This window comes from Branchiostoma lanceolatum, chromosome 7, assembly GCF_035083965.1.
Source record: "Branchiostoma lanceolatum isolate klBraLanc5 chromosome 7, klBraLanc5.hap2, whole genome shotgun sequence".
Classification (NCBI taxonomy): Eukaryota; Metazoa; Chordata; class Leptocardii; order Amphioxiformes; family Branchiostomatidae; genus Branchiostoma; species Branchiostoma lanceolatum.
Window position 1 is genome coordinate 17949779 of NC_089728.1, and position 27399 is coordinate 17977177.

At 42.7% G+C, this 27399-nt stretch overlaps 3 protein-coding genes across 6 annotated transcripts in view; 2 read left to right on the forward strand and 1 right to left on the reverse strand.

The window, feature by feature from the left end:
* Nucleotides 1–473: 473 nt before the first annotated feature.
* LOC136438001 (potassium voltage-gated channel subfamily A member 7-like) lies at nucleotides 474–4747 on the forward strand. 2 transcript variants are annotated; one of them, XM_066432622.1, is made up of 2 exons: nucleotides 474–889; nucleotides 3656–4747. In XM_066432622.1, the coding sequence occupies exons 1-2, from the start codon at nucleotides 875–877 to the stop codon at nucleotides 4493–4495; spliced, it is 855 nt and encodes a 284-aa protein (XP_066288719.1). In that variant the 5' UTR covers nucleotides 474–874; the 3' UTR covers nucleotides 4496–4747. The 2 variants fall into 2 exon arrangements, with proteins under 2 accessions (XP_066288719.1, XP_066288720.1); XM_066432623.1 differs by lacking the exon at nucleotides 474–889 and adding an exon at nucleotides 3252–3526 and having other exon boundaries at nucleotides 3656–4743.
* A 337-nt stretch (nucleotides 4748–5084) lies between these two features.
* LOC136438002 (potassium voltage-gated channel subfamily A member 10-like) lies at nucleotides 5085–6991 on the forward strand. The gene is made up of 2 exons (XM_066432624.1): nucleotides 5085–5159; nucleotides 5540–6991. Exons 1-2 carry the CDS (start codon nucleotides 5085–5087, stop codon nucleotides 6245–6247), a joined length of 783 nt encoding a protein of 260 aa, XP_066288721.1. The 3' UTR covers nucleotides 6248–6991.
* Nucleotides 6992–9967: 2976 nt separating this feature from the next.
* Nucleotides 9968–27399, reverse strand: part of LOC136438003 (uncharacterized) — a 29017-nt gene continuing 11585 nt past the window's right edge. For 2 of the 3 annotated variants that reach the window (XM_066432626.1, XM_066432625.1), the window contains exons 2-8: nucleotides 14761–19931; nucleotides 14565–14617; nucleotides 14158–14331; nucleotides 13653–13863; nucleotides 13088–13315; nucleotides 12537–12646; nucleotides 9968–10567 (exon numbers count right to left, since the gene is read on the reverse strand). In XM_066432626.1, coding sequence (XP_066288723.1) covers nucleotides 10436–10567; nucleotides 12537–12646; nucleotides 13088–13315; nucleotides 13653–13863; nucleotides 14158–14331; nucleotides 14565–14617; nucleotides 14761–19912 — 6060 coding nt within the window. In that variant the 5' untranslated portion in view covers nucleotides 19913–19931 and the 3' untranslated portion in view covers nucleotides 9968–10435. Of the gene's footprint in view, nucleotides 10568–12536; nucleotides 12647–13087; nucleotides 13316–13652; nucleotides 13864–14157; nucleotides 14332–14564; nucleotides 14618–14760; nucleotides 19932–25249; nucleotides 25353–27399 lie in introns of those variants that run through there. The other variant, XM_066432627.1, reaches the window with a different exon arrangement.

Genomic DNA, 27399 nt, shown 5'->3' on the forward strand with positions numbered 1-27399 from the left:
GAAGTAGTTATGACTCTTTGTTAAAGCCACAAAAGCTATGTTTTTCTTGTCCAAGTGAGTTGTTGTTGTTGGTGCAAAATTAACGAAGACTACACTCTGACGCAACTGTGCTTTCCAAGAGTTCATCCTTGATTAGTTTTTTTGTCGACGAAGAAGTTATGACTCGTTGTTAAAGCCACAAATGGTATGTTTTCTCGTCCGAGTGAGTTGTTGTTGGAGTGAAAAACTAAGACTACACCCTAACGCAACCGTGCGTTCACGTTTCAGTCGGGTGAGATGGTTACTGGTGCGTTTGTGCACGGTGGCGACTGTGTGAAGATTGGCAAAATAGCCCGTCCTTTAGCGTGTCCGTCTGTAAGGGGTATCGGTGAACAGAGCTCTTTAGTCCGACCACACGTCGACTACACGGACGATTGGAGGAATGTAGCATTCCTGCCATCTTGCAACACTGGTGGTGGTACAAGAGGCGGTCGGGGTTTTACTCTGTTAAAAACCTTCACAATTTACCGTCTGAGCCTTTATATTCGTGAACGTCAACGTTGCAACTTTCAACAGCAGGTATAGAGCAGTTACTGTAGCAAAAACGGCGAGATTCGAACCTGTTTGGATACAATACGACGGTGTTTTATATGGGACAAAGACAGCTAAATTCTGCCTATCATTTATTCATAGGGAGTTTAGCGGATAGATTTATCTGTATCAATTGTGAATGATTTTTCATTGTGTACGGAACAAACGGTCTTGTCACATTCGGACAGAACTGCTTTGTGAGTTTGTGACTGGAGGTGCGACAAAACATAGTCACAAGATATAACCGGAGTTGGACGGTACATCGCATCTTGTTGTTGACGCTATATTCTGACAAAGATTCAAGATGAATTTCCACTCGGTAAGTGTTCTTCTTCTTATTTTCTTATAGCTTAGCGCTGTTTGCCATATGATCTTCGATAAGTATAGTCTGTAGTATTAAGTCTTACAACCTAAAGACGTATGTGGTTAGAACACAGGTTTGATCCTAGGAAATAGAATGGGCAGAGATATTTTTGGCAGGTTGTTAAAACAAGTCTTGGTGTAGGAAGTGTTACATTATGTGCAGATAAGGCAGGTTACCTTGAAAGTGAACCTTTGAGATAAAATTTTGAAAACTATTAGTTTGTAGGTCCGTATATTATACAGTGGTCTGCAGTTGACAAAACCACTGCCCCCCTTTCGGCCACGGTTTAGATAGGTTTGGACTGCGCTTGCTGATTCTTGATGCACGATTGTCCACGAATAGAGACTAATGTCGCAATAGAGTCCCAACGTGTGCACGGTTGTCTAAAACGAAGTGTTAGGCTCCGTTCACGCCAGAATTCGCGAATCCGGATTCATATACAGGCAAGGGGTTGATCCTGATTCGATTTGCCGAATCTACCTCCCGAGTAGCCGAATCTACCTCCCGAGAAGCCGAATCTACCACCCGAGTAGCCGAATCTACCTCCCAAATAACCGAATCTACCTCCCCGAGTAGGCGGATCTACCTCCCGAGTAGCCGATTCTACCTCCCCGAGTAGGCGGATCTACCTCCCGAGTAGCCGATTCTACCTCCCCGAGTAGGCGGATCTACCTCCCGAGTAGCCGAATCTACCTCCCGATGTGGATTCGACGGATCCGGCTTATACCCCCTCGGATTCGAACCTTTCCTTTGTGAATCCCGATTCGCCAATCCTGGTGTGAACGAAGTCTTTTGAGGGACAATTTCCTTCACAAAAACTAAAAGATAAGTTAAGGCTGGCGCAATTATTCAAATCATGCCGAGAAAGGTGTAAAATTTCTTGTTACTCAGTTGGAAAGAACCTTTAACTCGTCATTGAAAAAAACACGCTTAAGGCGTTGCCAAAAACGCTTTGACCACCTGTCATCACTTTGTGGAACCGGATACCTGAATTTCAGGCTGAAATGAAATGGTCTGTTAGAGTCAATGTATTTAAGTCTGTCACATGACTAGGTACTCGGACAAACCGACTGACAACTAACCATGATTTCTACGTTCAAGAAACCTCTTTATGCCCGTCCCTGTAGCGAACAAAGGCGGCCAAATCAACATCAAATACAAGAAAGGTAGGACTGTAACACAACATCTGGGTGTTATGGTTTCTACACGGTGGGTTTTGTAGCGTCACTGCACCAATGTTTACACACGAAACGTTTCCTTAACATCACGATTTGCCACTAGAGGAGAACTAGAGCAGCATTCCTTCAGAGCAGCTGCTATGAAGTGAGTACGTCACACTTGAAGAAACGTCTTTGTAAAGAGGAGATGACCTGATCAATCAAAACGGCACTGTGATTGGTCGGTTGTCACTCAGCCGAAACTAGGAGTACAAACTGTGAGAACGAGGCTGCAGCCATCTGATTGGTCCTTACCATAATATAATTATCACCGATGAACAATATCGGTGATAATTATGTTATGGTAAGGACCAATTTGTTGGAAACGTTTTGTGTCTGCAACTTTTCCTGACTTGTCTCGTTGACATTCGGAAAGTCACTTCACACGAATTCCCTTACTTCACAGGTGACAATTAGTACATGTCTTTAGTTAGGGACGTCTAGTACGTTAAATGGAGGTCCCGCGTGTTTTAGAAGAGGAATGAATCGAGTAAAGAAAGAAAGAGTAAGGGTCCTTCCCTGTGTGAGTTGATCAAATAAATCTGATATGCAGCTTGCACTCTTCAATACAAACCTGTTGTATTACGCCATGAGGTGGTTTACCGGCTATGAGATAGATTTATTTATACAAACAAACAGATATCAAACGATACTCTGTCTGGACACTGAGGCGAAAATGTTTAGATTTTTTCCTCCTAACATCTGCTTGGAGATTTCGCGGTGTCGATGTCATACGGGCGGATACCCCCCTCGTTCCGGACGTCCTGTAGAGGGGGGTACATCATTTTACTGTGATAATATAGAAAATATAGAAAATAGCATGTTGTCGCCCATCTCGTAGAACCACGTAAACGCACTTTCATCTGGGACTGCACCCCTCCCCCCACAAAAAAAGACAGCCGTTCTATCTGAAGTCGATTATCATGATTACAAAATAATTTGACTCTTTTACAATCAATTTACGGTGTCATTGCACAATTATGAGGACTCTCTGATTCCTAAACGGCGTAATTAATTCCACATAATCCTTAATGTTTACCCGTAAAACTGGGGTATCGTATGGGCCCGCACTGGTAGCACCCTTGTTGACAAAACATGGCGATGTTTACTCAAACCCTGGCAGGTGCATTCAGGTGTTGTTTGGGGTCCGCTACTGAACCCTGGAGTACTAAGGCTCTGTGTGCGTCACGGCCTAGCAACAGGCCCCCCTCCCCCTTTCTGTGACAGCTAGAGCTATGGGGGCAAATCTAAAGCTAACTGTCGTTTGAAGTTTCGCGCTGGTTCACAGGAAATGCTAAATCCTGTTTGAACAATGTATTACTGTGTGCAAGCATGCGGAGAAATGAAAGAGGGAACCTAGTTCCGCTATAGTGAGGTATGTATGAGCATTCTTATCACAAGAGTGACCTAACTTTCTATAACAGGTGTTATAAGTTCGTGGGAAGGTGTTTTAGTATCATTGTGTGTTGATTAGACTCGAATGTCGATTCCCTTTTGTTTGCAGGATATCTCTGTTTACCAACCTCGGTCTCGAGGAGGGTACCGCAACCAGAGCCCGAGGGGGAACAACAACTACAGCCAGAGTCCCAAGATGGCGCACATTCGTATGCAACAGGTCATCCACTACGACCAAATCCACAAGACAGACCCACGAACCAAGGACAGCCAGCGTGGACTGACCACCGGCGACAACTCCCCCACTCCCCGCCCGCGTTTCACAAGCGTCGACCGTAACGACCACGCCATACGGTACGAAAACGCCGGAACTGGAGAAGAAAATGACTGCCAGATCGTCGTGGTTAACGTAAGCGGTCTCCGATTCGCTACCCGCGCGAGGGTTCTCAACCGTCTTCCCGACACCCTTCTCGGAAAGCTGGAGAAGAGGAAAGACCTCTACGATCCTGAGACCCGGGAAATCTTCTTCGATCGCCACCGGCCTAGCTTTGAGGCTATCTTCGACTACTACCTCCGTGGAGGGCGGCTGAAGTGCCCCTACCAAGTCCCTCTCGACGTTTTCCTAGAGGAAGTCGAGTTTTTCGGACTCAGCGGTCATCCCGTTGAAGACAACCTCCACCTATCCACCATTTCAGAGCCAGAACCAAAACATCCGCTCAAGAAGAAGATATGGCATGTCTTGGAGAAGCCAGAAGAGTCTTTGGTTGGTCGAGCTATCGGTGCCTTCATCATAGCAGTGGTGCTTCTGTCTACTATATCCTTCTGTGTGGAGACCATACCCATGCCAGACCCCCCAAAACCTCGCCACGACGTTGTCAACTCAAACTCGACAGGGAACGATAGCACATCACCGGTAAGACTTGTATTTTGTCTCTACATTTCTGACTGAAAATGTCTCTTTGTATGTTTATTCTAGGTACTAGTATTAGCTGCCACCCTGATATTTAGAGCATAGCAAAGAAGCTATGTGTGTATGTGTACACTCGAGCTTTAGCTATAAGCATTTGTTTACTATACAGTTAAGTCACGACACAAAATGTTTGCTTCACTACAGTGAACGGATGCATCTGTTCTGTATATCCGGCTTACTGTAGAAATGTGTCAAATATAGATTACAACGTAGACTGTGTTTGACATTGTCCTTTAATACAGTATGTAAATACTTGCTTTTTAACAAAGAGTAAATTGGAAGGGCTTTTGCTCTGTCTTATATATATTCACAAAACCCACTTATCATTAACAACGTGGGACTTTTCATCAGCCACTGCCCCCAAAGAAGAAGTCAAACCCCCCAGTAATGTTGTATGTAGAAATATTGGTTAGATGCATAGAATAGACACTTGTTACCATCGTTACCCTTTCTACTGTTTGTACCCTTGCAATTGGCCTACGGGCATGAATTTCCAAATAAAAGTCATATACATATAGTATTATACAACAATTGAACTAAACAGTGCCTATATGTTACAATACTTAATATGTATTTTATTGACACACATATATTTCCCTTGTATTTTCAGAACGTAAAGAACAAGGAGCCGAACTATTTCGTGGTAAGTAAATCGTCAACCACCTGTTGATTCAGTAGAATTCTTTGGACCTTTGGGAAACAATGTAGTATTCAACGCCTTTCTGTCTGTTATGATCTCAAAGATTCTAGATGTTGCTAGTGCCACGTTTGAACAGTCAGTGTTTTTCAAATATACTCCGCAAGGTGTCGTTCCTCAAGGTGCTGACCTGTAACAACAGTTAGGTCATTGTGTATCTTCAGAACGTGCAACCTATTGAGAATTATTCAATTGTAAAAGTTACTAGAGGAAGCTAAGAAGAATGTCTTAATCGTCTTCATTTACTTTTATACCATCCTATATGTATTCTGCATGGGGAACATTTAAAGTATTATTTGATTAATTGTATTTTCATTGTTTCATAGATTGCCTACACGCATTTCGCATTCTTCTGGATTGAGACCGTGTGTATCACCATTTTCACTGCCGAGGTCACCGCCCGCTATGTCGTGACCCCCAAAACGACGGAAAAGTTCCTCAAAAACATCACCAATATCATTGACATAATCGCCATCATTCCGTACTTCCTAACCCTCACAACCATCGGTTTAGCGAGCGGATTGGTGGCGACGGTGAACCAAGGCTCTGTTCTCGTCATGCTTCGCATCTTTCGACTATCTCGCGTGGTTAGAGTCTTCAAGCTATCCCGGCATTCCAAGGGGCTGAGGATTCTGGGTAAGACGCTACGAGCCAGCATGAACGAGTTCGTCATCCTGTCTTTCTTCATGATCGTCGCTATGGTGTTCTTTTCGAGCGTGATGTACGTCACAGAGGCCTCACATCCGAGAACGAACTACACCAGCATTCCGGACGGCTTTTGGTGGGCTGTCGTTACCATGACGACCGTTGGATACGGGGATAACACCCCTGTTACGGTTGGCGGGAAAATCGTCGGTGCAGTGTGCGCTGTTACGGGACTATTAGTTATCGCCCTACCCGTGCCAGTCATCGTGTCGAACTTTAACTATTTCTACCGTACAGAGAGGGGCATCATTGGGCCGAACAATCGAAAAGCAAAAAACACCGAAAACAACAAGGGCAAGGAAAAGTGTTGTATCAGTTGCCACACTTGATAGCCTGACTGAATCGCGCTCCTAGCGGCCGGCCCGACTGTAACCGCCCCCTAGGAGAGGGGGTCATTAACCTCTGCCAGGGAGCTTGTGTATACACAGGCTACCACATTTGATATCAAGACGACTGAAGTGATGTGGAGATTTTAAGACTATAACATGACATTTTGTGCTTCTTACTATTCAACAAGAAAGCCTCAAGCTTCGACCTCAGTCTGAAGTCGACCGAAAAGGAGGTTATTCAACTTAGTGTTTTACTAAACGAAGGTTTTTCGTACTCTCCAAGCAGAAGAGTGGGTCCCGCTGTTTTTTTACGTGTTTTAGGCGTTTTTGTCGGGCTTTCTATTTTGTCCCGTTTTGGCAAAAATGCCTAAAACATGTCAAAAACTAGCCTGACCCACTGCTCTGCCTGGAGAATAGGTTTTTCGCGTCAAACCAAATGTAGTGATTGGACTGTGTAATAAACGAATCATGTTGTGAGGGAATCTCTGAGACGAGAAGTGAAAGATCATGGTACCTAAGGACGCTTGAAGTGTTTGATTTGAAGAAATTGCTGTTTGTATTTTATATCATTATCTGTATGTATACAACGAATTCTATTATACAACCATTGGCCAGTATGTACAATCTTGGAAACATGTATGATATGTGAAATAATATTTTTCATATGAATTGTGTACATAGTTTGTTTAGTGTTGTTTTACTATTGGTTTTATACAAAAAAATAAAGTTACAGTTTATTGTAAACATTGCCGTGTCCTTTCTTTTATATCTAATCGTTTATAGTTCTTATAGATCATATCATAAAGAAATTAGAGTTCCACGAACACATTACCCTCGCCAAATAATCAAGGCTTATTATGGAGTGTGCCTTTATCTCAGACTTTTCCAGGACCACCAAATGATTTTTTAAAAGTCTGAAGGCACTCTCCATAATAAGCCTTGATTATTTGGCAAAGCTAATGTGTAACATCTCCGACGTTACAGGTTACATCCACAGCATGACCAAATAAGGCTGACGGTACCTGTGGAGTCAGCGTTCTGTCAACGTCCGACAGGGCATGTCTGACGTCATACAGAAGTCAACATTAATATGTGCATCTGATACGTTTTGACTCCTGGGGAAAGTTCTAGAAATTGACAACGTTGCGATTAATAGACTTACATTGAAGAGAGCGAATTGGCTATTGTCGTCGTAGTATTTTTGTACACGATTTGTGAATTTTTAAAACATCTTAATTTCCTAGTCGAGCTCGTTGTGTGATACATTTTACGTGGCACGACAACACGCTTGTTTCTTGCTTCTTTTGGTCCCTGTCGACATGTCGGTCTCTCCCCCGGCAAGGTTAGAATTTTCAGACTTTATGGTTGTTAGGTTAAAATGAACACCTCCGACGTGGAAGTTCATGCGGAGTCACATGTCCTGTCGACGTCCGACGGAGCATTAAATTGGTAAAGGTAGCTTTAAATTTGCAATGAGGTGTGACGAGAGACCAAGACGAGAAGGAACTTTATAGAATTGATTTTTTTTCGTTTGGTGCATTCTAGTTCCTGGTCTCAATATTTCCAATGAACTTGAACTATCTGTGTAATGTGTATGATAATCAGCATACTTTTCAGCCCCATGGCAATTTCACCCCGCCACAGGTTCTCTTGTTTCTTTTTTATCCTTCGGTGCTAGCGTTCTTTGGAATGCTAGGTCACTGACCACTGCCTATGCTATTTGGCCTGTCTTTCTTTTTTAACCCTCAAACCACCGTAGCTTTTTTACGACTAATCTTACCGTATGGGGTCAAAACTGACCCCACAATGTTTTCTGCAAATACAGCTTTATTGGTGACTATTTTTGTTGTTTGTTTTTATGTATAGTTTAAGCAATCTGTAAGGGACAGTTTGACATGATTAGGTGTGAATAATTTCTGCTTATTATCATAATTTATGCAAAAATAGGGAACATCGTCTTTTGCAACTTACGCTATTCGGACAAGCGGGCTCTTTTGAGGCCTGCGACAACATTTGATGTCATATAGCATCTGCATGTCTTACGCTAGAACAACCAAACTTGGTCGACTTTGTTAGAATTTCGTTGGCAACAATTTGAGTTTAATGAAATAACTAATTAATGTTTTCATAATGCTATGGCAACTGGTTTCTAAGAGCCATATTTGGAAAAAGTCGCTAATTCTGGTTTGTACAATGTAATTCTAGAGCTGTTTTTTTAAACTGCACTTATTTTCTTATATCAATACCAACCAATGTAATTCACTATCACTTTTATGATTTGATATTCATAATTTATGCATATTTGATTACGTCATCGGTCAAAATCTAAGATGGCGGACAATATAATTAGAATAGCTATAACCGGCTATTTCAACCTCAAATTTCATCATTACCATGTTTATTCAAACAGAAACAATCTTAATATAACGTTTTGGTCCATTTTTTATTGTGTTATTAGGTTATATGATGAAAAAATGCATTTGAAATAATTCAAGATGGCGGTACCAAAATGGCGTAATTCGCTAGTGTAATCTGATATGAATATGATTTTTATGACGTCATTTTGACGTTGTTCCTGTTGCCATCTGCAAATAACGTCTTTGGATATATTATGATTCATCATACATAATTTCTATTTAAGTTTTAGCGTGTACATTTGAGTTATATAAAAATACCCAATTTGTTGGTTTTCGTCAATAAAATCACATAAATGACGTCATAATACGTCGCAATGTCATCAATATATACGTTCATTGAATAAAATTGTTTTTTTTTCACGTTTCTAAAAAACTATATTTTGTAACTATGATCATAATAACCCTTATCATACATGTTACTAGATGACAAGTATCAAACAATAGGGAATATGAGTGCAGATTTTGCTGGGGTCAGTTTTGACCCCACCGGACCATGCGTAAACTTTCTAGGATAACTTAATCAACAATGAGCCAATCTCGGTAAAAACTTGTGAGAAGTTACAAGACATATATACAAACAAACTCATGGAAGGAATTTTGTTTTCGACTCGAAATGTTTAAATGGCACGTGTTGATATACGCCTGGGGTCAGTTTTGACCCCATACGGTGGTTTGAGGGTTAAAGCCCCAAAGACGCCAAACTTTGTCATCATGGCAACTTGATGTGTATGCAATTGTCCTTATATGTCCTATAGCTCAAAATACCTTTACTTGTGGTCGCGACAATTGTAATTGCAACTAGTTTAACCTTTCAGTAAGATGAAGAATATTTACAAACCGCCAGGTGTCCCCACTGACACGCTGTGCACGCTATAACTGAGCCTTAGTTACCCCAAGATTATCATGACCATGTGTAGTATTTAGGAAGGGGGAGTATGGAGGGAACAAGAATACCTGTACCAACAAGATTTAATGGGTTGAGCATGTAATCAATTCGCCGTAAACTACCGGAGATCTAGTGTGGTCATCTTTCAATCCACTCAATACGATTCATTCCACTTAATTAATGGATACCTCAAGGTATATACCTGTTTCCTTATCAAAATGGATAAAGTAGATGGTTGACCTGATAAGGCCAGTATGCGGGACTTATCAGGTCAACCATCTACTATATCCAGTTTGATAAGGAATCAGGTATATATACCTGGAGGTATCCATCAATTAAGTTGAATGAATCGTATTGAGTGCACTTATATCAACTAACCATAACAAAGAAGTCAGAAGCAAGAAAACACCACTCAAATGAAATTTGAACAAATTTATAGTTTTATCAATGAATCAAACTTCTCCCGGAAGCTGTCATTACTACGAACACAGATTTAACATTTTTCGACGATCTAAATGTTTTACAATATTTTTGGCTTCGACGTGGAATGTCGATGTAGACGCCTTTGCTGCCTTTCAAATGATAAGCAAAAATGTAGCAACAAGCAACATACATTTTGATAAGCCACTCCCATAGGGAGCGTAAGGTGCTAAATAATGGCGAAGGTCCACTCCTATATGACATACCTATGGTCGGCTAGGTTAAACTAATAGAATATATATTTCTGATAAAAAGATATTTCAATTTGGGGGATTGTAAGATCACAAATATTTTGTCATCTACGGTATCATGTGTGCCTGAACAAAGTGTTAAGACCCACCATGCCTTGATTGATAGCATCAGAACTTTATACATACACAACTGTCTTTGTTACATTGTGTAAAGCTAAGGATTCTTATTAACTGCAGCCTCAGGGAAAAAGTACAGCTTCTTGCGTAGGGTGTGCGCCACTTCCGGTTGCTGCTTGTACTCTTGGTTGTTGAAGCTAGCTTTTAAGTCTGCCACTTTGGCGTTTACCTGGGGATGGAAGAATAGTGTCACTGTTTCATGAACCAGTCAGTTTATATGTTCATATATATAGAGAAATGATCCAATAACCCAAACATCAGCTGCAGTTTTCCTTGTTCGACCAACCTGAAGCAATCTCCTAGCACATGCACTTATGTACTGTAACGTTACATGTATTTTATTATTGCCAATCATTGAGGTGAACCATTTTAAAAAAAAGCAAGCATATCTGTCCGCCGCGAGTAGAGTATGGATCAACCGCACTAATTGGGCCACATGGTCACACCTCTAGTAGGCCAAAGGTCACGATCACAGTCATGCGCAAAGGGGCCATTTTCATTACATTGTATAGAGATTGCCTTGTATAGCCGTGTTAAAAGTAACTGTAGGAGGCCTCTTTGTTGGAAATGTTAGCGTTTTTGAGCTGGAATTGACAGGTTATGGTTGTGGCTATTTTATTCAGTTAGAAAAACAGGGTTTTATCCATGTTTGGAGTGTCCGGTACACTTTGAAATAGGTGCAGTTTGGATGTGTTCATTTCTTGTGTAGGGAGGTCAAAGGTCATCTCGGCTTGTTATGGTACGATTTCGCTAGTTTGCGCCGGTGGAAAACGGCCGAAACTCACTAGATTGACACTTTAGAGGTCAGACTACGCTGCCAATGTGGGTTTTCCATGATCTCAACTTCAGGTAGGTGACTTTTGACAGCCTTTTTCTTACATGTTCACAATGTAAAGTCAAGGGGCCTGGTAGCCGTGGCGACTCTTTAATCGGGTATATTTTGCTGTATGTCTAAAGACTCTTTTACATTACCCTCACAAGAGTCGTGGAAAGACCCATTGAAAAATCTACACACAATCCATCGGCTGGGCGATAGTTGCTTCCCCGCCAGGTTTCTGGGTGTCCCTAGCTTCCTTGCACCCTTACCTATCATTCGGCACCCGTAGGAATCCCTGATCACCCGTAATATATCCACAGCGTGACCATTTGCGAACAATCCCCCACGTATCGCTCCCTCAGTTCAACCGCGCAGCCATCTTGTTTGACGTCGGCGATGTTCGGAAGGTTCGGAAGATTTCCGACCGTTTCCGGAAAGCGCTCGGAACGTCGTCGGGGGATCTTCGCTAGTTTTCCGTAACGGTCGGAAATCTTCCGAACCTTCCGAACATCGCCGACGTCAAACAAGATGGCTGCGCGGTTGAACTGAGGGAGCGATACGTGGGGGATTGTTCGCAAATGGTCACGCTGTGGATATATTACGGGTGATCAGGGATTCCTACGGGTGCCGAATGATAGGTAAGGGTGCAAGGAAGCTAGGGACACCCAGAAACCTGGCGGGGAAGCAACTATCGCGCAGCCGATGGATTGTGTGTAGATTTTTCAATGGGTCTTTCCACGACTCTTGTGAGGGTAATGTAAAAGAGTCTTTAGACATACAGCAAAATATACCCGATTAAAGAGTCGCCACGGCTAGGGGCCTGGTAGCATAACACAGTTTTCGGCCTATGGGGATTTCCGCAAGGTGACTAGCTTCGACGCGGTAAAAATTATAGCGCGGTGCACTTGAGAAATACGAAAAACGAATATGTTTGAGTTTAGGGTACAACCTACAAATAACTAAAAAAACAAAAAATCCTGTCGGCGTATCGGCTCCTCACGCTCACTTTGAAACAACGCTCTGCGAGAGGTCACTGAACTGCAGCCGCCTGACCCCATGAGGCGGTTGCACAAGATGGCGCATTTATACACAAAGCGGAAAAGGCCCACTATCCAAATCCTACAGTCTAAAAAAAAGCCGACATATTTCTACATCACATAGTTTACACATGGATGCCTCTCACATGCAGCTTTCTACCCAGTCTTCAAGAGTTTGGGGCCGCACTACTTTCTTTACCCGCGTCATAGACCCGGGGGTCGCGTGTTCTGCTACCTCAATGCTGGGATTCAGCCAGTATTTATAGACCCTAAGTTCGGCTCACCCTCGTTAGCATATCTTGCAGGGTCTCCGTCTCGGCGTGATCTGTGATGACTTCAGCAAGGACCTGGATCAGCCACGTGCCTGTGCTGGAGTTCCTCCAGGCCTGTTGACCTGAATACGTAACAAAACATTCAGATAAAGCAAGGTCTTGGAAGTATCCACAGCTAATGACTTGAGGAGCAATAGCTTAAACGTCAATGATACTAAAAGTTTTTAATATCAGGGATTTAATGTGGAATTCATTTTGTTTTCTTGTCTCACCTCTTGTTTATTTTCAATATCATAGAAGTGCTTTGTTGTTGCACCCAATGGAAAGGCAAATCATGTCTGTGGAATTGAAAACAATTGCTTGATCGCAAACAGGCTAAACTTAAATGAAACATTGTAAAATGCTGTGATGATTTTCGATACTCTATGCTGAAGTGCTAACAAATGCTGTGTAATCAACTTTGGGAGGGCCAGGGGGGTTAAAAAGAGTTGTTCTTCTAAATTCCATTGAGAGGGCACAGAATGGGGTACATCCCGCATGTCAACACTAGATTCGGTACTTACCATGTACTGTAGCATTCATCACTAGACGGTCGGTCGCCGTCGGTAAGATTCTCTCTCCGGCATCAGGACTATCGAAATGTGCTGCAGATGTGGCTGGTGCGGTTGTGGGGGAAGGCGGTGGCTTAGTTGACCTTGTGGTTCCATCTGATGCTTCTACCCCGGCTTGTGAGGTGCTACTTTCTTCTTTTGTGGTAGTGTCTGTGTGTTCTAGTCCCTTGTCCCCAGTCCCTGGTGGAAAATGTTTGGATGCAAATGTCCAAGTTAGCACGAAACGCTAACATTTGTTTTCGTCCAAGGGACACTTTCGTATCAAAAGCACATATTTACTTTAGAATGTAGATGGAAGCTGTAGCTTAAAGAATAAAGATCATATGGAAAAATGACGTCAGATGATTCACTACAGACAAATGTAATGTTCGCTTTTCATTAAAGACGATATTGAAAAGCACATCTAGAGCTAGAGACTTTTCAGTCTTTAATAAGATAATTTAATTCATCTGCCCATTATAGTTTATTCAAGTCTGATAATGCCATTTAATCAAAATTTTTCATAAAGTTGTCTCACCACCTCTGCAGGCCTGAATGAAGAAAAGTTTCGGCTTCCCTAGAAGACTCTTACAGGCCTGGAAACTACTAATGATGCTGTCCACAGACACGTGCTGTCCGTCTGCGCCCAGCACTCCTGTCTCGTCACCATGGGACAACAGGAACAGCACGAAGCAGTCGAAGTCGCTGTGATCCTTCCTGGAGACGTCTTTTGCAACAGCTTCGATTTGCTATGGGGTAACAGAACTATATAAGTTCTTTCACTAGACCCCTGTCCAAATTTCATTTGTCCAGTTCTTTACTCATGACCTTGTCTACACCCCCTTGTTTGCACCCGTGACTAGCGGTAGCGCAGCTGCTAATAATCCACTTCATAATGGGCTAAAAAGAATCGAATACGATGATGATGAAAATCAACAAGAATAACCTAGTACAAATTGTTTTTTAAACACAAGCTATTATTATTATTGCTATTATGAGAAATGAACGAGACAAAAACTACTATTACCAGGGTAGTGACCCACCTGCGTTGTAAGGTCCTCTCTGACCTCCTGTTGCAGCTTGAGTTTCTCACAAATTATCCCGAGTTTGTCCAGGTCCTTCTCCCCTCCCAGTCTGTCCATTTCCGGGTCAATAAACTGGGTGTTGCTGATGATCAGGGCGAGACCGCGCGGGTCTGAGGTCATCTTGTAGTAGTCCTTATCAAATAAACAGCATATGTTGGCAAACGTTTGACATATCGTCATTAGCGCTGGACCTAACCGTACCGTAAAATAACCCATAACAGACAAATTGTCAAATAGTAATTTCACAACAAACTTTAGTTGAACTTGAAATAAATTTTCGGCCCCCAAAAAATTATAAAAGAAGACTTCTCCGATACATTTTCAACGGTGGTAGTCCATTATCGTCATGTTCGCTGTTGACTTACATTTTCTTGTTGTGACGGTACCATTCGGGTTAAGGAAGATCTACACTTGACAACTGTGAAAATGAAAGACAGATAAGTCAGTCGCATTGGGTAATGTCAAAAAATTCAATTGAACTGCGGAGTACCTATACGCTTAGTTATTATGGAAAACCAGGTTAATTTGACAGATTCCTATGATAACAACATATAAACAAACTTGGTCTGTAGACAAGGTCTGCTGAAGTAGATGCTTTCCTTGTGGCCCTGCACCAGACCTCACGGCCGTCATCTGCGGTCCGGTCCCTCAGGTCGAACTGGTGCGGCCTATCCATTCCTGCCTTGATGCAGTGCGCACATGTGACGTGGAGGGTTTTCACCACACCTGGCCACTCCTGCAGCAGCTGGACCAGAACCTCCATCAGTGGGTGGACCACGCCCCACATCTCATCTGCCTGGCCAGGTCTACCTCTAGTTGCTATGGTTATGTGAGTGTCGTCTTCATCAGACCTTGAATAAACCAGTGCGGGATAGCTGTGTCTGTAGGCCATGACGCCGTCTTTCCAGTCTGTCCTGTCTTTGACAAGTGGATGGATCCCAACGCTAAACCTCTGAAACAGTCCCTGGGGACAGAATCCTCTGATATCACACACCAGCTGTAACTGTTCCTGTTCTTTTGGCACCTCTTCTGGCCAGTCACTCTTTATCTTTCCTGGCATTTCATTGCACAGGTACCAAGGTATTTGATACTGAGAAATGTGTTTAGTAGGGTCTGTTTGGTCTTTGACTTTTAACTCAAAGCAAAGGCCGAAATGTTGCATCAGAGCTGTAACAATGTCAAGATCGATATTTGGCGGTAACATGCATGTCATCACTTCCTTCTGGATCAATCCACATTCGCGCAGGTCCTCTTCAAAATTATGCAGCTGTACGCTGGTATAGAAAGCATTCTGTATTCCGGATGTTTTGAAAAGTTCTTCGCTATTGTGATGAAACAGATCCTTGAAGATTTCAATCAAGGCAGTAGGATCATGGAAAACAATGTCCTTGAGTTCCGGTATGTCCGTGTACCTGAGAATGGTTCCCACCTGCTGCAGGTAAGACAGGACTGGCTCTAGTCGGTCCGCTGTGAGGTCCGCTGTAAGGTCCGCTGTGAGGCCTGCTAGTTTTGCGATGCGTTTACACTCATCCAATGTCAGCCATCTTTGTGCTGGCTGTTTGGCTCTCGACAGTGAAGTCGAATCTCCAGATGCAGAACTTGCATCAACGGTGTCCCCTTCCTCAGAGGTCGTAGTTTTGTTGGATTGTTTATAATTTTGAAGTAGCTGTTTAAACAGCACCCAGGTACCTGGCAAGACTCTTCTTAATTTGGGAAACAATTGTTTGTTATTTCCTATCTCCGATAGAAGTTTCTTCAACTTTACCCAAGATGGAGATTTAGACAAAATCCCTCGAATAAGAGACTTTGGTTTCACAGAAACACAGAGTACGTCGCCAACAATATGAAGACTCGACTCAAGCTTACGATTTGTATGTTCAAGTTGCTGGGCTATGCCTTTCGTTGACTTAAGCTGTGTTGCCTGGGTTGCCTGCAATCCCTTCAACATTGCGATGTGTCCTCTAAGTTGTTTTTCCCTCTTCTCCCTGTGCTTTTCTATCCTTGTCTGAATATCCTCAGTCTTGTTTACTATGTCATTGGGCCGACAAAGGTCTCTCTTGCTTCCAACCAGTGAAACCACCGCCCCCGGTACGCGGGCATTCAGTGTGTCCAGCCAAAACCCCACGGCTCTTGTGTAACTTTCTTGGTTACAGCAGTATGTCTCAAGATTTACTAGTAACAGGTACAAGGCCTCTGGAGTCAGGAAGAACTGATGAGGTAGATGGTACACGTCGTGGCCACCAAAGTCGAACACCTCAAACGTAATGTCATCAGATGCCCACTGAGTTATCTCTATACAATGTGTGCGTTCCCGTTCCTCTGTCACTGTGGACTTATTACTGTGTAGTGTCCGCACTAGACTTGTTTTCCCCGCCATTTTCTCGCCTAATACTACAACTTTCATGTGTGCATTCACTTCTTCCTTCGAGCGTTTGAGCTCGTCAAAGTATTGTCCGATAGCAATGATCCCTTTACTACACACTTCAGCTGGTGGTTTTATGAGTGGATTTTCACTGACGTCTAGAGAAGACAAGTTTGTGAGCTGACCGAATTGTACCGGAAGACCCATGATTCTATTTTTACTAGCATCCAACCTTTCAAGTTTTTGTAGTGAACAAAGACTGTCGGGTAAATAAGAAAGCTTGTTTCCGGCCACGTTAAGTTCTATAAGTGTAACCATGGCAGAAATCTTCCCGGGAAGACTGGTCAAATTGTTGTTTCTCAAGTTCAGCGTATGCACCTGGGATAGCAGTCGAAATTCTTGTGGCACGTTTGTGAGCTTGGTGTTCTCTAGGTTAAGCAGTTCTAGTCGGGTTAGTTTCAACACTTGAGGTGGGAGTGTGTGCAGGTTACAACTGGATAGATCCAAGTGTTTGACGTTAGTGAGCTGTTCAGCTTCCTGGGGTAACGTCTGTAGTAGGTTAGAGCTCAGGTCGAGCAATTCTAACTTTGTCAGTTTCCCCACTTCAGGTGGGAGTGTGCGCAGCGGGCACTGGGCCAAATACAGGTGTTTGATGCCAGTGAGCTGTCCAAATTCCGCGGGTAACGTCCGTAGTGGGTTAGAACGTAGGTCCAACCATTCTAACTTTGTCAGTTTCTCCAATTCAGATGGGAGTGAGCTCAGCTCGCATTCAAACAGATCCAAGTGTTTGACGTTAGTGAGCTGTCCAACCTTCACGGGTAATGTCTTCAGTGGGTTGGAGTGTAGGTCTAGCCATTCTAACTGTGTCAGTATAAACACTTCAGGTGGGATTGCTTTCAGCTCTCTATTAGACAGATCCAGGTGTTTTATGTCAGATAGCTGTCCAACTACTGCTGGTAACATTTTTTGTGGGTTAGAGCTTAGGTCCAGGCATTCTATCTGTGTCAGATTAAACACTTCAAGCGGGAGTGTATCCAGCTGGCAGTCTGACAGATCCAAGTGTTTGATGCCAGTGAGTTCTCCAACTTCCGCTGGTAACGTCTGTAGTGAGTTAGAGCTCAGGTTCAGCCATTCTATCTGTGTCAGATTAAACACTTCAAGCGGGAGTGTATCCAGCTGGCAGTCTGACAGATCCAAGTGTTTGATGCCAGTGAGTTCTCCAACTTCCGCTGGTAACGTCTGTAGTGAGTTAGAGCTCAGGTTCAGCCATTCTATCTGTGTCAGATTAAACACTTCAAGCGGGAGTGTATCCAGCTGGCAGTCTGACAGATCCAAGTGTTTGATGCCAGTGAGTTCTCCAACTTCCGCTGGTAACGTCTGTAGTGAGTTAGAGCTCAGGTTCAGCCATTCTATCTGTGTCAGATTAAACACTTCAAGCGGGAGTGTATCCAGCTGGCAGTCTGACAGATCCAAGTGTTTGATGCCAGTGAGTTCTCCAACTTCCGCGGGTAACGTCTGTAGTGGGTTAGAGCTCATGTCCAGCCATTCTAACTGTGTCAGTTTCTCCAATTCAGGTGGGAGTGTGCGCAGCTTACAGTGGGACAAATCCAAGTGTTTGATCTTACTGAGCTGCCCAATTCCCGAGGGTAACGTCTGTAGTGGGTTATCTCGTAGTTTTAGCCATTCCAACTCTTTCAGCATAAACACCTCGGGTGGGAGTTTAGTCAACTGTCGTTTGGACAAATCCAAGTGTTTTATGTCAGTAAGCTGTCCAACCTTTGCTGGCGATATCTTTTGTGGGTTATCGCGTAGGTCCAGGCATTCTAACTGTGTCAGCTTAAACAACACTTCAAGTTGAATTGTGTGCAGCTTGCACCCGGACAGATTTAAGTATTTGATGCCAGTTAGTTCTCCAACTTCCGCGGGTAACGTCTGTAGTGGGTTAGAGCTCAGGTTCAGCCATTCTAACTGTGTCAGTTTCTCAACTTTAGGTGGGAGTGTGTGCAGCTCGCAGTGGGACAGATTCAAGTGTTTGATGCCAGTGAGATGTCCAACTTCTGCGGGTAACGTCTGTAGTGGGTTAGAGCTCAGGTTCAGCCATTCTAAATGTGTCAGTTTCCCCAATTCAGGTGGAAGTGTGTGCAGCTTGCACTGTGACAGATCGAAGTGTTTGACGTTAGTGAGCTTTCTAACTTTGGTGGGTAACGTTTCTAGTCGGTTAGAGCTCATGTCCAGCCATTCTAACTGTGTCAGTTTCTCAAACTTGGGTGGGAGTGTGTGCAGCTCGCAGTGGGACAGATTCAAGCGTTTAAAACCAGTGAGCTGCCCAACTTCCGCGGGTAACTTCTGTAGAGGGTTAGCGCTCAGGTCCAGCCGTTCTAACTGTGTCAGTTTCTTCACTTCAGAAGGGAGTTCACGCAGCTTGCACCCTGACAGATCCAAGCGTTTGACGTTTGTAATCTGTCCGACTTCCGCGGGTAATGCCTTTAGTGGGTTAAATCTTAGGCTCAGCCATTGTAACTGTGTCAGTTTCCAAACTACCGGAGGAACTTTAGCCATGTCTGTGCTGTCTAATTTCAATACTTGGATGTTATCAAGTCCGGCCAGCTTATCCGACAGGTTGATCCCGCTGTTCCCGCCGAGGTCCAGTTCCTTCAGCAGGACAAGTTTTAGTACTGCCGGTGGAACGGTGTCCAGATTACAGTTACGCAGTGTCAACACGCTCAAGTTGCTCAAACTGTACAACTCTTCTGGCAACGAGATTCGATTATTGCTAAGATCCAGTTCCTGTAGCGTTAATAGGTTCAGCACTACAGGCGGTAGGGTGTTCAGGTCACAGTTATCCAAGTCCAGGTAGGCGAGGTTCACCAGACTGTCGGACATCTCATCCGGAAGTTTGATGTTCTTGTTGTTCAGGAGGCGTAATGCTTTCAACTGTGAGAGTTTCATCACGACTGCGGGGACTGACGTAAGGTCGCAGCTCTCTAAGTCTAAAGCAGTGAGGTTCACTAGACTACACATCTCATTCCGCAGGGTGATGTTCTTGTTCTTACCGAGGAGGAGTGTTTCTAATTGTGGAAGTTTCATTACCACTGCGGGAACTGTGTCAAGACTACATCCAGCTAAACTCAACAACTTCAGATTGGCCAATCTAATAAGTTTCTCGGAGAGTTTGATGTTCACGTTTTTGTCTAACTTGATCGCCTCCAACTCATTTAATTCAAAAAGTTCACCAGGTAACTGCCTCAAGTTTTGGTCAGACAAGTCTAGTGTCAAGAGTGTTTTCTTTTTTCCCATTATATCCCATTCCACAGGGTTCATTTTTTCTCGTAAGCTTGGTGATGCAGCCATGATGGTATGTTTGATATTTCTGCAAGGAAATCCCATCAAAGTGTTATTTTTATTTTTTGCGAGTAATCAAAATCAATGTGTGTATTGCGTGTGTAATGCATTCTGTTTTGTAGGATGTTAAATCATAACGGTATTACTGATACTTTGCATGTACACATTTTTCTTATCCCCAAAGAAAATTATGAATAAGGAAGGGCATCGTGTACACGTATGCCTTCCTTGAATAGTAACGTTAACTTTGAATATGAGACGTAAACATTCAAGCCTTGAGTAATTATCAGTCGAACTAATCTCTGACAATACACCGTGGACAATAGTTAAGCGATAGGACTCAGTTACTAGTACACCGTGAAGTGGCCTACCCCAAAAGATTGACGCGGAAAACTGTTGCTTGCACACCCCTGTCACTCAAAAAACTGATCTAACATCTAGCTGGGCTGGGTAGATTAGCATTTACTCTTTTTAAGATTCCTCCCCCTCTGGGGCAAGAGAGTATCACCATGGCATGGAGAGGATAATTCATGACAAGTTATCTGATAAAGTATCGACTTGTTTGCACCCAACGGCAAAATCACCTGGTGGACTTCAAACCTCAAACATTACCTGACTTGGGCAGCGTCTGATCGAGCAGCTTTACAAGCCCCCCCCTCCCCCCTTAGAGCTAGCAATACTTGGTTTGAATCAACTACTGTTATCTGTGCATCATAAGCATCTTTATGTATTAAGTAAACTGAGCCCGACTCATCCAGGTGAGAAGAACTGGTAATCAAAGCCTACCTACACAAATATCATAAAGCCTAAGTTCGAGATGCCGAATTAGTGTTTTTCTTTAAGTCACACTTGTACATTGTGCATATGATATTTCCACTGTTAAGTCAAGGGTAACACACATTCAATTTAGGTCGCAGCGATGTCGACAACGTGCCGCCGGTTCAGTGCTGTGGGGGCTTAAGACAATTTCATGACATTGTTATAGAGGAGAAATTACCGACATGTACGGCTAACTCGTGCACGCGTTTGAATTTATAAGACATATCAAGGCTCACCTTCAATTTGATATGTAACCAGAAGGATGCGAGACCTTAATAGAACTGCGCAAACTTTACAGTTTATCAATTGGTGCCATGTCTCTTCAAGGTAACTTCGGCCAATGTCCACTCAACGGCGCAATACACGGGTAGTAGCCACAACTGTCCAAAAGGTCCTGTTATTTTCTTGCAAAAGTCTAACAACCTGGATACCCGCTCCAACAATGGAATTCATGAATCAATTAATTTCACAGCATCAAAATAAGTAAATGATAAAGTGCATTATACATGTCCATGTAGAGTCAGCCGGCCCGGGGCCGGAGCCCCGCCGAACTGCCCACAGTGGCAGGACTCAGCTATATAACCGGCCTGTTGCTATGGCTAGGCAAAACTGTAGTTATAATACCTGTCACTCCAAGAAGATTACAAACCTCCTTATTCATCCAAAATACTGATAAAACTTCAAGGTGGCCCGACTTGTTTGCACCTGACGGCAAAAACACATTAATGACTTCAAACATCAAACATCACAAGACTGTCGGCAATCTGTACAAAGTTAAAGAAACCTGATCTGAAATTTCAGCCTGTAAAATATTCATACTGAAATTGCTCTATTCCAATGCCCCCTCTCAATTTTGTTTTACTATCTAGTTTGTGTGCTTCAGAGGTTGAATGTGTACTATTTTCCTTTAATTCAGATGCACATTTCTGTTGATAAGCAGTCCATCCAATTAATTTCTATGAATTTCCGATCGTCATGTCCATCTATCTCCCGGCATGATTGCCATTTCTATATTATGGTTACTGTTATGGTTACTTTTGTTTCATCTTATATACCAGGATTTATTTCAATGGACATGAAGAGCAAACTTAAGTACATATGTGACAACATGGTATACATAGGAAAATATATCAAAGAATGTCTAGACGTTAGAAATCCCTCCAATGTTTGTAAAAAGCCTTTGTAACCCCATACTATACACTTTTGTATAAGGTAGATTAGCCCTTAGATATATATAGAACTGTAGTTATAGCAGTAGATGCCATACTTTGTACCTTGTACACTTGTTGTGCAATAAAGTTATCATTATATTTCCATCCCAAATTTCTAGCCCGCTTAATTTAACACCGGCATTCTTATTTCTTTTTTTCCTCGGTTGCTGGAGTTCTCTTGAAAGCAAAGCAAAGCAAAGCAAAGCAAAGCAGAGCACCAAATGCGACATATGTCCGTCTTCTTCAAGTAAACACGACTGAGCCATGGGAAAAATGCATTGATGCCACGGGCCAAGTTGTGAGCACATAAAGAGTCACTGTGAAGTACCATAATCAACATGAGGATAACATGGCGCCACTATGACTAACCGGCTTGTCACAAGAGATTATCAACGTGATGAGGAAAACTCATTAGCTGATAAAACGTTAATTTGTTTGCATTAAACGGCGAAAACACCTGCTGGACTTCAAACGTCAAACATCACGAGACTGTGGGCAGTGTCATATTGAACAAAGTTGACAAAAGTACCGCTTGCACTATTATCTTTAAATGAACCATTGATATCTGTGGTCCACGATGCATTTATTCTTATTTTCAAATGACGCTGAAGAATAGCCTTCCCCAATGGTAAGTATAATGTCACCAACAAGTCATCACACTGACTCATGGTTGAACTCAAGGATCCTACATAGAGACTCAATCCACAAATGATCTTAGCAATGATAGCTGACCAATTTAAGAAATGATGTGATGCCAGTGGAAGAATATTCCATCGCTTCAATAGGGAGTGAGAAGGGTGTCTGATCACAAGAGACTTTCACCCTGGAGAGGAAAATTCAAGTAGCTGATAAAGTATCGACTTGTTTGCATCAAACGACGAAAACGCATGGTGTACTTCACACTTTAAACATCACGAGACTGTGAGCAGCGTCATATTGAAAGAAAAGGTTAACAAATGTGCCGCTTAATCTTGCTCTATTATCTTCGAATACGAATGAACAATTGCCATCTATGCGCCATGATGCAGTTTATTCTTATTTTCAAAAGACGCCTTCCCCAATGGTTAGTGCTAGCGCGAATAGCCACGTGCCGCGGGTGAGAGGGGGGCTTAAGGTTTAAGTGCCACGTTAACCAAACAAAGACATATCATTGGCAAGGTAATTGCTGCAATGGTTTATGAAATTTGTAACTTGCTACCCAGGAGACTATTGCCGAATTGCAACACACGGCTTTTTTGTGTGTGCAATATACGTTATCATTACTATGGTGTGAAAACTGTTGTTTGCATACCTGTCTGTAACTGATAAGACATCCATGTGGGCCGACGTTTTGACTGCAAGCGGCAAAAACACCTTGTGAACTTCAAACCTCAAACATCACGAGACTCTCGGAAGTCTGTACAGAGTTCACCTATTAGTAATCAGCCTTTATAATGCCACGTTGCAATATGCTGAAATACTTTGTTGAAGATTTTCTTTCCTTGGTGACTTTTAGCATTTTGCATTTATTTCCAAACTGTAACATAATTCATAAAATGCATTCGGATAGCTTTCGTCACGTAGAAATTACCATGGTTCATAACTCATCACAAGCATGTTTGACTCCCACCCCACCACTGACAAAAGCACAGGCTTCATGCATTCAACGGAAAATCTTGGCAGCACTTGTTTTGTCACTTGGCAGCACCATAACAGCTCACAAGTGTCTTTTCTCATTGATAACTTCCGTTAAATCTGCTATGGCATGAACTTAGCATGGATAATGTTATAAAATTCTACCATTTTGCAAAGGTACCCTATGATACACCAAATAACAGTTACTGATTGAAGCAACTGAATATGGTTTTGGAAACGGTCAGATGTTTCAAGTAGAATCCACTACATTTCGTCAATGACTCTACCCAGCTATGAAAGCACCCCCCCCCCAAAAAGTTACTCAAATCTATCAACACCTCGAAGTCTAGCCTTAATCGACGCATCTGATAGTAATCGTCATGATAAACGATCACAATAAACGAACGCCAAGAGCAGTTGCTCTCTAGTCTTTCAACAACTGAGTAAAGCCCCTAAACCCAGTGTGGGTAAATTCGCTCTGGAAATAACGTTTGCACCGGCTACCCAATTGTAAATGGCAATGGTGTCACACCAGTGGGATGACAGGAATTTTCATTGGCTTTACAACATCTCAGTAATAGACACATGACTTAACCAATCAGTGAAGGAAACGACAAGAGCCCAAAGCTATCAGGTGTACTGGCGTGTCGTAAAGCCCCCCCCCCCTTCTCACTGGACCCGCGGCACGAATATTTTTAACGAAGCTGTGTGCGTTTTGTTGTCTTTTTGGTCATACACTCTTCATACGTTTTGAATGATATTCTCATTATAAAGTCAAGGGTAACGAAAATCCAGTTTAGGCCGCAGTGACGCCACCAGCGTGCCGTGGGTCCAGTGAGAGGAGGGCTTAACGATCAAAACGAGCGCATATGGCTAAACCATGGCGGGAAGCCATGGATAAAACTTGCTCAAATGTTTTTCACATAAAGGAAGCACTTTAAAGTGAGCCCGACTCATTCATGATACATTGTTAAATTCTTGTGATCACTGTGATCACTGTGTATTATGGCTGTGTATTGTATTTTAGGGAGCCTGCAAAACAGGTCAATAGACCTGAGTGTGTCCGCTTGGTAAATAGATAAATGATATGAAATAGAAGAACTAGCAATAAAAGACTACCTACACGAAGACCGTAAACCCTACGGTTTAGATGCCGAATTAGCCAAGCAGGATGACATTAAACATAGGACAAATAGTTAGAATACAGCTACATTTGGTTTAGGTAAAGAGATAGTTACATGTAAGATGGAAAGTTGAGTAGAAACAACTCTTCGTCGACAACGTTCGTTCGTAATTGCTTCATCGGTTTATGAACATTGTAACTTTTTTAAACGTCGGACTCCTAACATTGTTTTATGACAGATTGCTACTCGGAGACCATTGACAAAATGCATGGTAAAGAAGTACATAGGGCTGTACTTATGAAACGCTCGTTCTCATTTAAATGTACACATTTTGTAACTTCCGTTATCGTTTGAAGTGAGCCGTTCCTGACATTAAGACATGCCACATGAAAGGTGCCAAACTGTTGTTTTTTGACGACTTAAAACTTTTCTGGCTTTTAAAAACGACAGCTTGCCACCTTATATGTGGCATATCTTAATGTCAGGAACGTCTTACTTCAAACGGTAATGACATTTACAGAATGTGTACATTTAAATGAGAACGAGCGGAAAACGATATGCAAGACATCATTGCTTACCTTCAATCTGATGCAGTTAGAATGAGGTAAGGACTTTGTGTCCGCTAGAAAGTGTATCACAACATGTGCCTATACAGTCAGCCGGCCCGGGGCCGGAGCCCCGCCGAACTGCCCACAGCGGCAGGACTCAGCTATATAACCGGTCTGTTGCCATGGTGAAGAAACCTGTTGCTATAATGCATGTCACTCCAAGGAGATTACATAACCTCCTCGGTCACTCAAAATGCTGATAAAACTTCAAGGTGGGCCGACTTGTTTGCATCAAACGGCAAAAATAATTTGTGGACTTTAAACATCAAACATCACCTGTCAGTAGTGTTTAGAGAGTTCAAGGTAAATGCTTAAGAATTTCATCATGTTAGGATTTTACACTTGATATATTCTAATGGCTTTTCTCCAATTCTGCAGGTTTTTTTGTGTGTTATCAAGTTGAGTGATATGTGTCATTTTCACGCTTCCTATTCTGTTGATCACCACGTGCACCCGTCTACCCAAAGTCTATGGTTTGTCAGTAACCGCTGTCGCAATGATTCTACAAGATTGTACATTTCTACATTTTGGAATCTGCCTTCATAGTTACTTTTTAGTAGGGTAAAAGTTATGTTCAACATCTGTGATGTTACAGATTAAGTCCCCAGCATGACTAGATAAGGGTGGGGGTTCCGATGCGGAGTCGCGTGCACGCGTACGTGTCTTGTCAACGTCCGACGGAGTATGTCTTAAACCCCCATCTCACTGGACCTACGGCACGCTGGCGGCGTCGCTGCGTCCTAAACTGGATTTGTGTTTCCCATGACTTTATAATGGGAATACCATTCAAAACGTACAAGTATGACTAGTAAGACAACAAAACACACGAAGTTTAAAAAGATTCGTTTTTTGTCGATGAAATACAACGCAAGAAAGAAAGAAAGACAGCTGGTCAACAATGTTGTGAATTTTTAACCACCTTACAAATTATGGTTTGCGGTAAGTCGCGAATACAGCAGTAACCGTTAGGTGTCCCCACTGAAAAATAAGGCATACTTTGTTTGCTGCTGCAATCTGTACAAAGTTAAAGAAACCAGATCGTAAATTTCAGCCTGTAAAAAAATACATACTGAAATTGCTCTATTCCAATGCCCCCTCTCAATTTTGTTTTACTATCTAGTTTATCTAGTAGGTTTTGGAAACGGTCAGATGTTTCAAGTAGAATCCACTACATTTCGTCAATGACTCTACCCAGCTATGAAAGCACCCCCCCCCCAAAAAGTTACTCAAATCTATCAACACCTCGAAGTCTAGCCTTAATCGACGCATCTGATAGTAATCGTCATAATAAACGATCACAATAAACGAACGCCAAGAGCAGTTGCTCTCTAGTCTTTCAACAACTGAGTAAAGCCCCTAAACCCAGTGTGGGTAAATTCGCTCTGGAAATAACGTTTGCACCGGCTACCCAATTGTAAATGGCAATGGTGTCACACCAGTGGGATGACAGGAATTTTCATTGGCTTTACAACATCTCAGTAATAGACACATGACTTAACCAATCAGTGAAGGAAACGACAAGAGCCCAAAGCTATCAGGTGTACTGGCGTGTCGTAAAGCCCCCCCCCCCCCCCCCTTCTCACTGGACCCGCGGCACGAATATTTTTAACGAAGCTGTGTGCGTTTTGTTGTCTTTTTGGTCATACACTCTTCATACGTTTTGAATGATATTCTCATTATAAAGTCAAGGGTAACGAAAATCCAGTTTAGGCCGCAGTGACGCCACCAGCGTGCCGTGGGTCCAGTGAGAGGAGGGCTTAACGATCAAAACGAGCGCATATGGCTAAACCATGGCGGGAAGCCATGGATAAAACTTGCTCAAATGTTTTTCACATAAAGGAAGCACTTTAAAGTGAGCCCGACTCATTCATGATACATTGTTAAATTCTTGTGATCACTGTGATCACTGTGTATTATGGCTGTGTATTGTATTTTAGGGAGCCTGCAAAACAGGTCAATAGACCTGAGTGTGTCCGCTTGGTAAATAGATAAATGATATGAAATAGAAGAACTAGCAATAAAAGACTACCTACACGAAGACCGTAAACCCTACGGTTTAGATGCCGAATTAGCCAAGCAGGATGACATTAAACATAGGACAAATAGTTAGAATACAGCTA

Bases quoted from the DNA above. Each gene is read 5' to 3' on its own strand.
- LOC136438002 (XM_066432624.1), top strand. From the start codon at position 5,085: ATGTATTTTATTGACACACATATATTTCCCTTGTATTTTCAGAACGTA. The intron at 5,160-5,539 runs GTAAGTAAATCG...ATTGTTTCATAG, and splicing joins AGGAGCCGAACTATTTCGTG to ATTGCCTACACGCATTTCGC.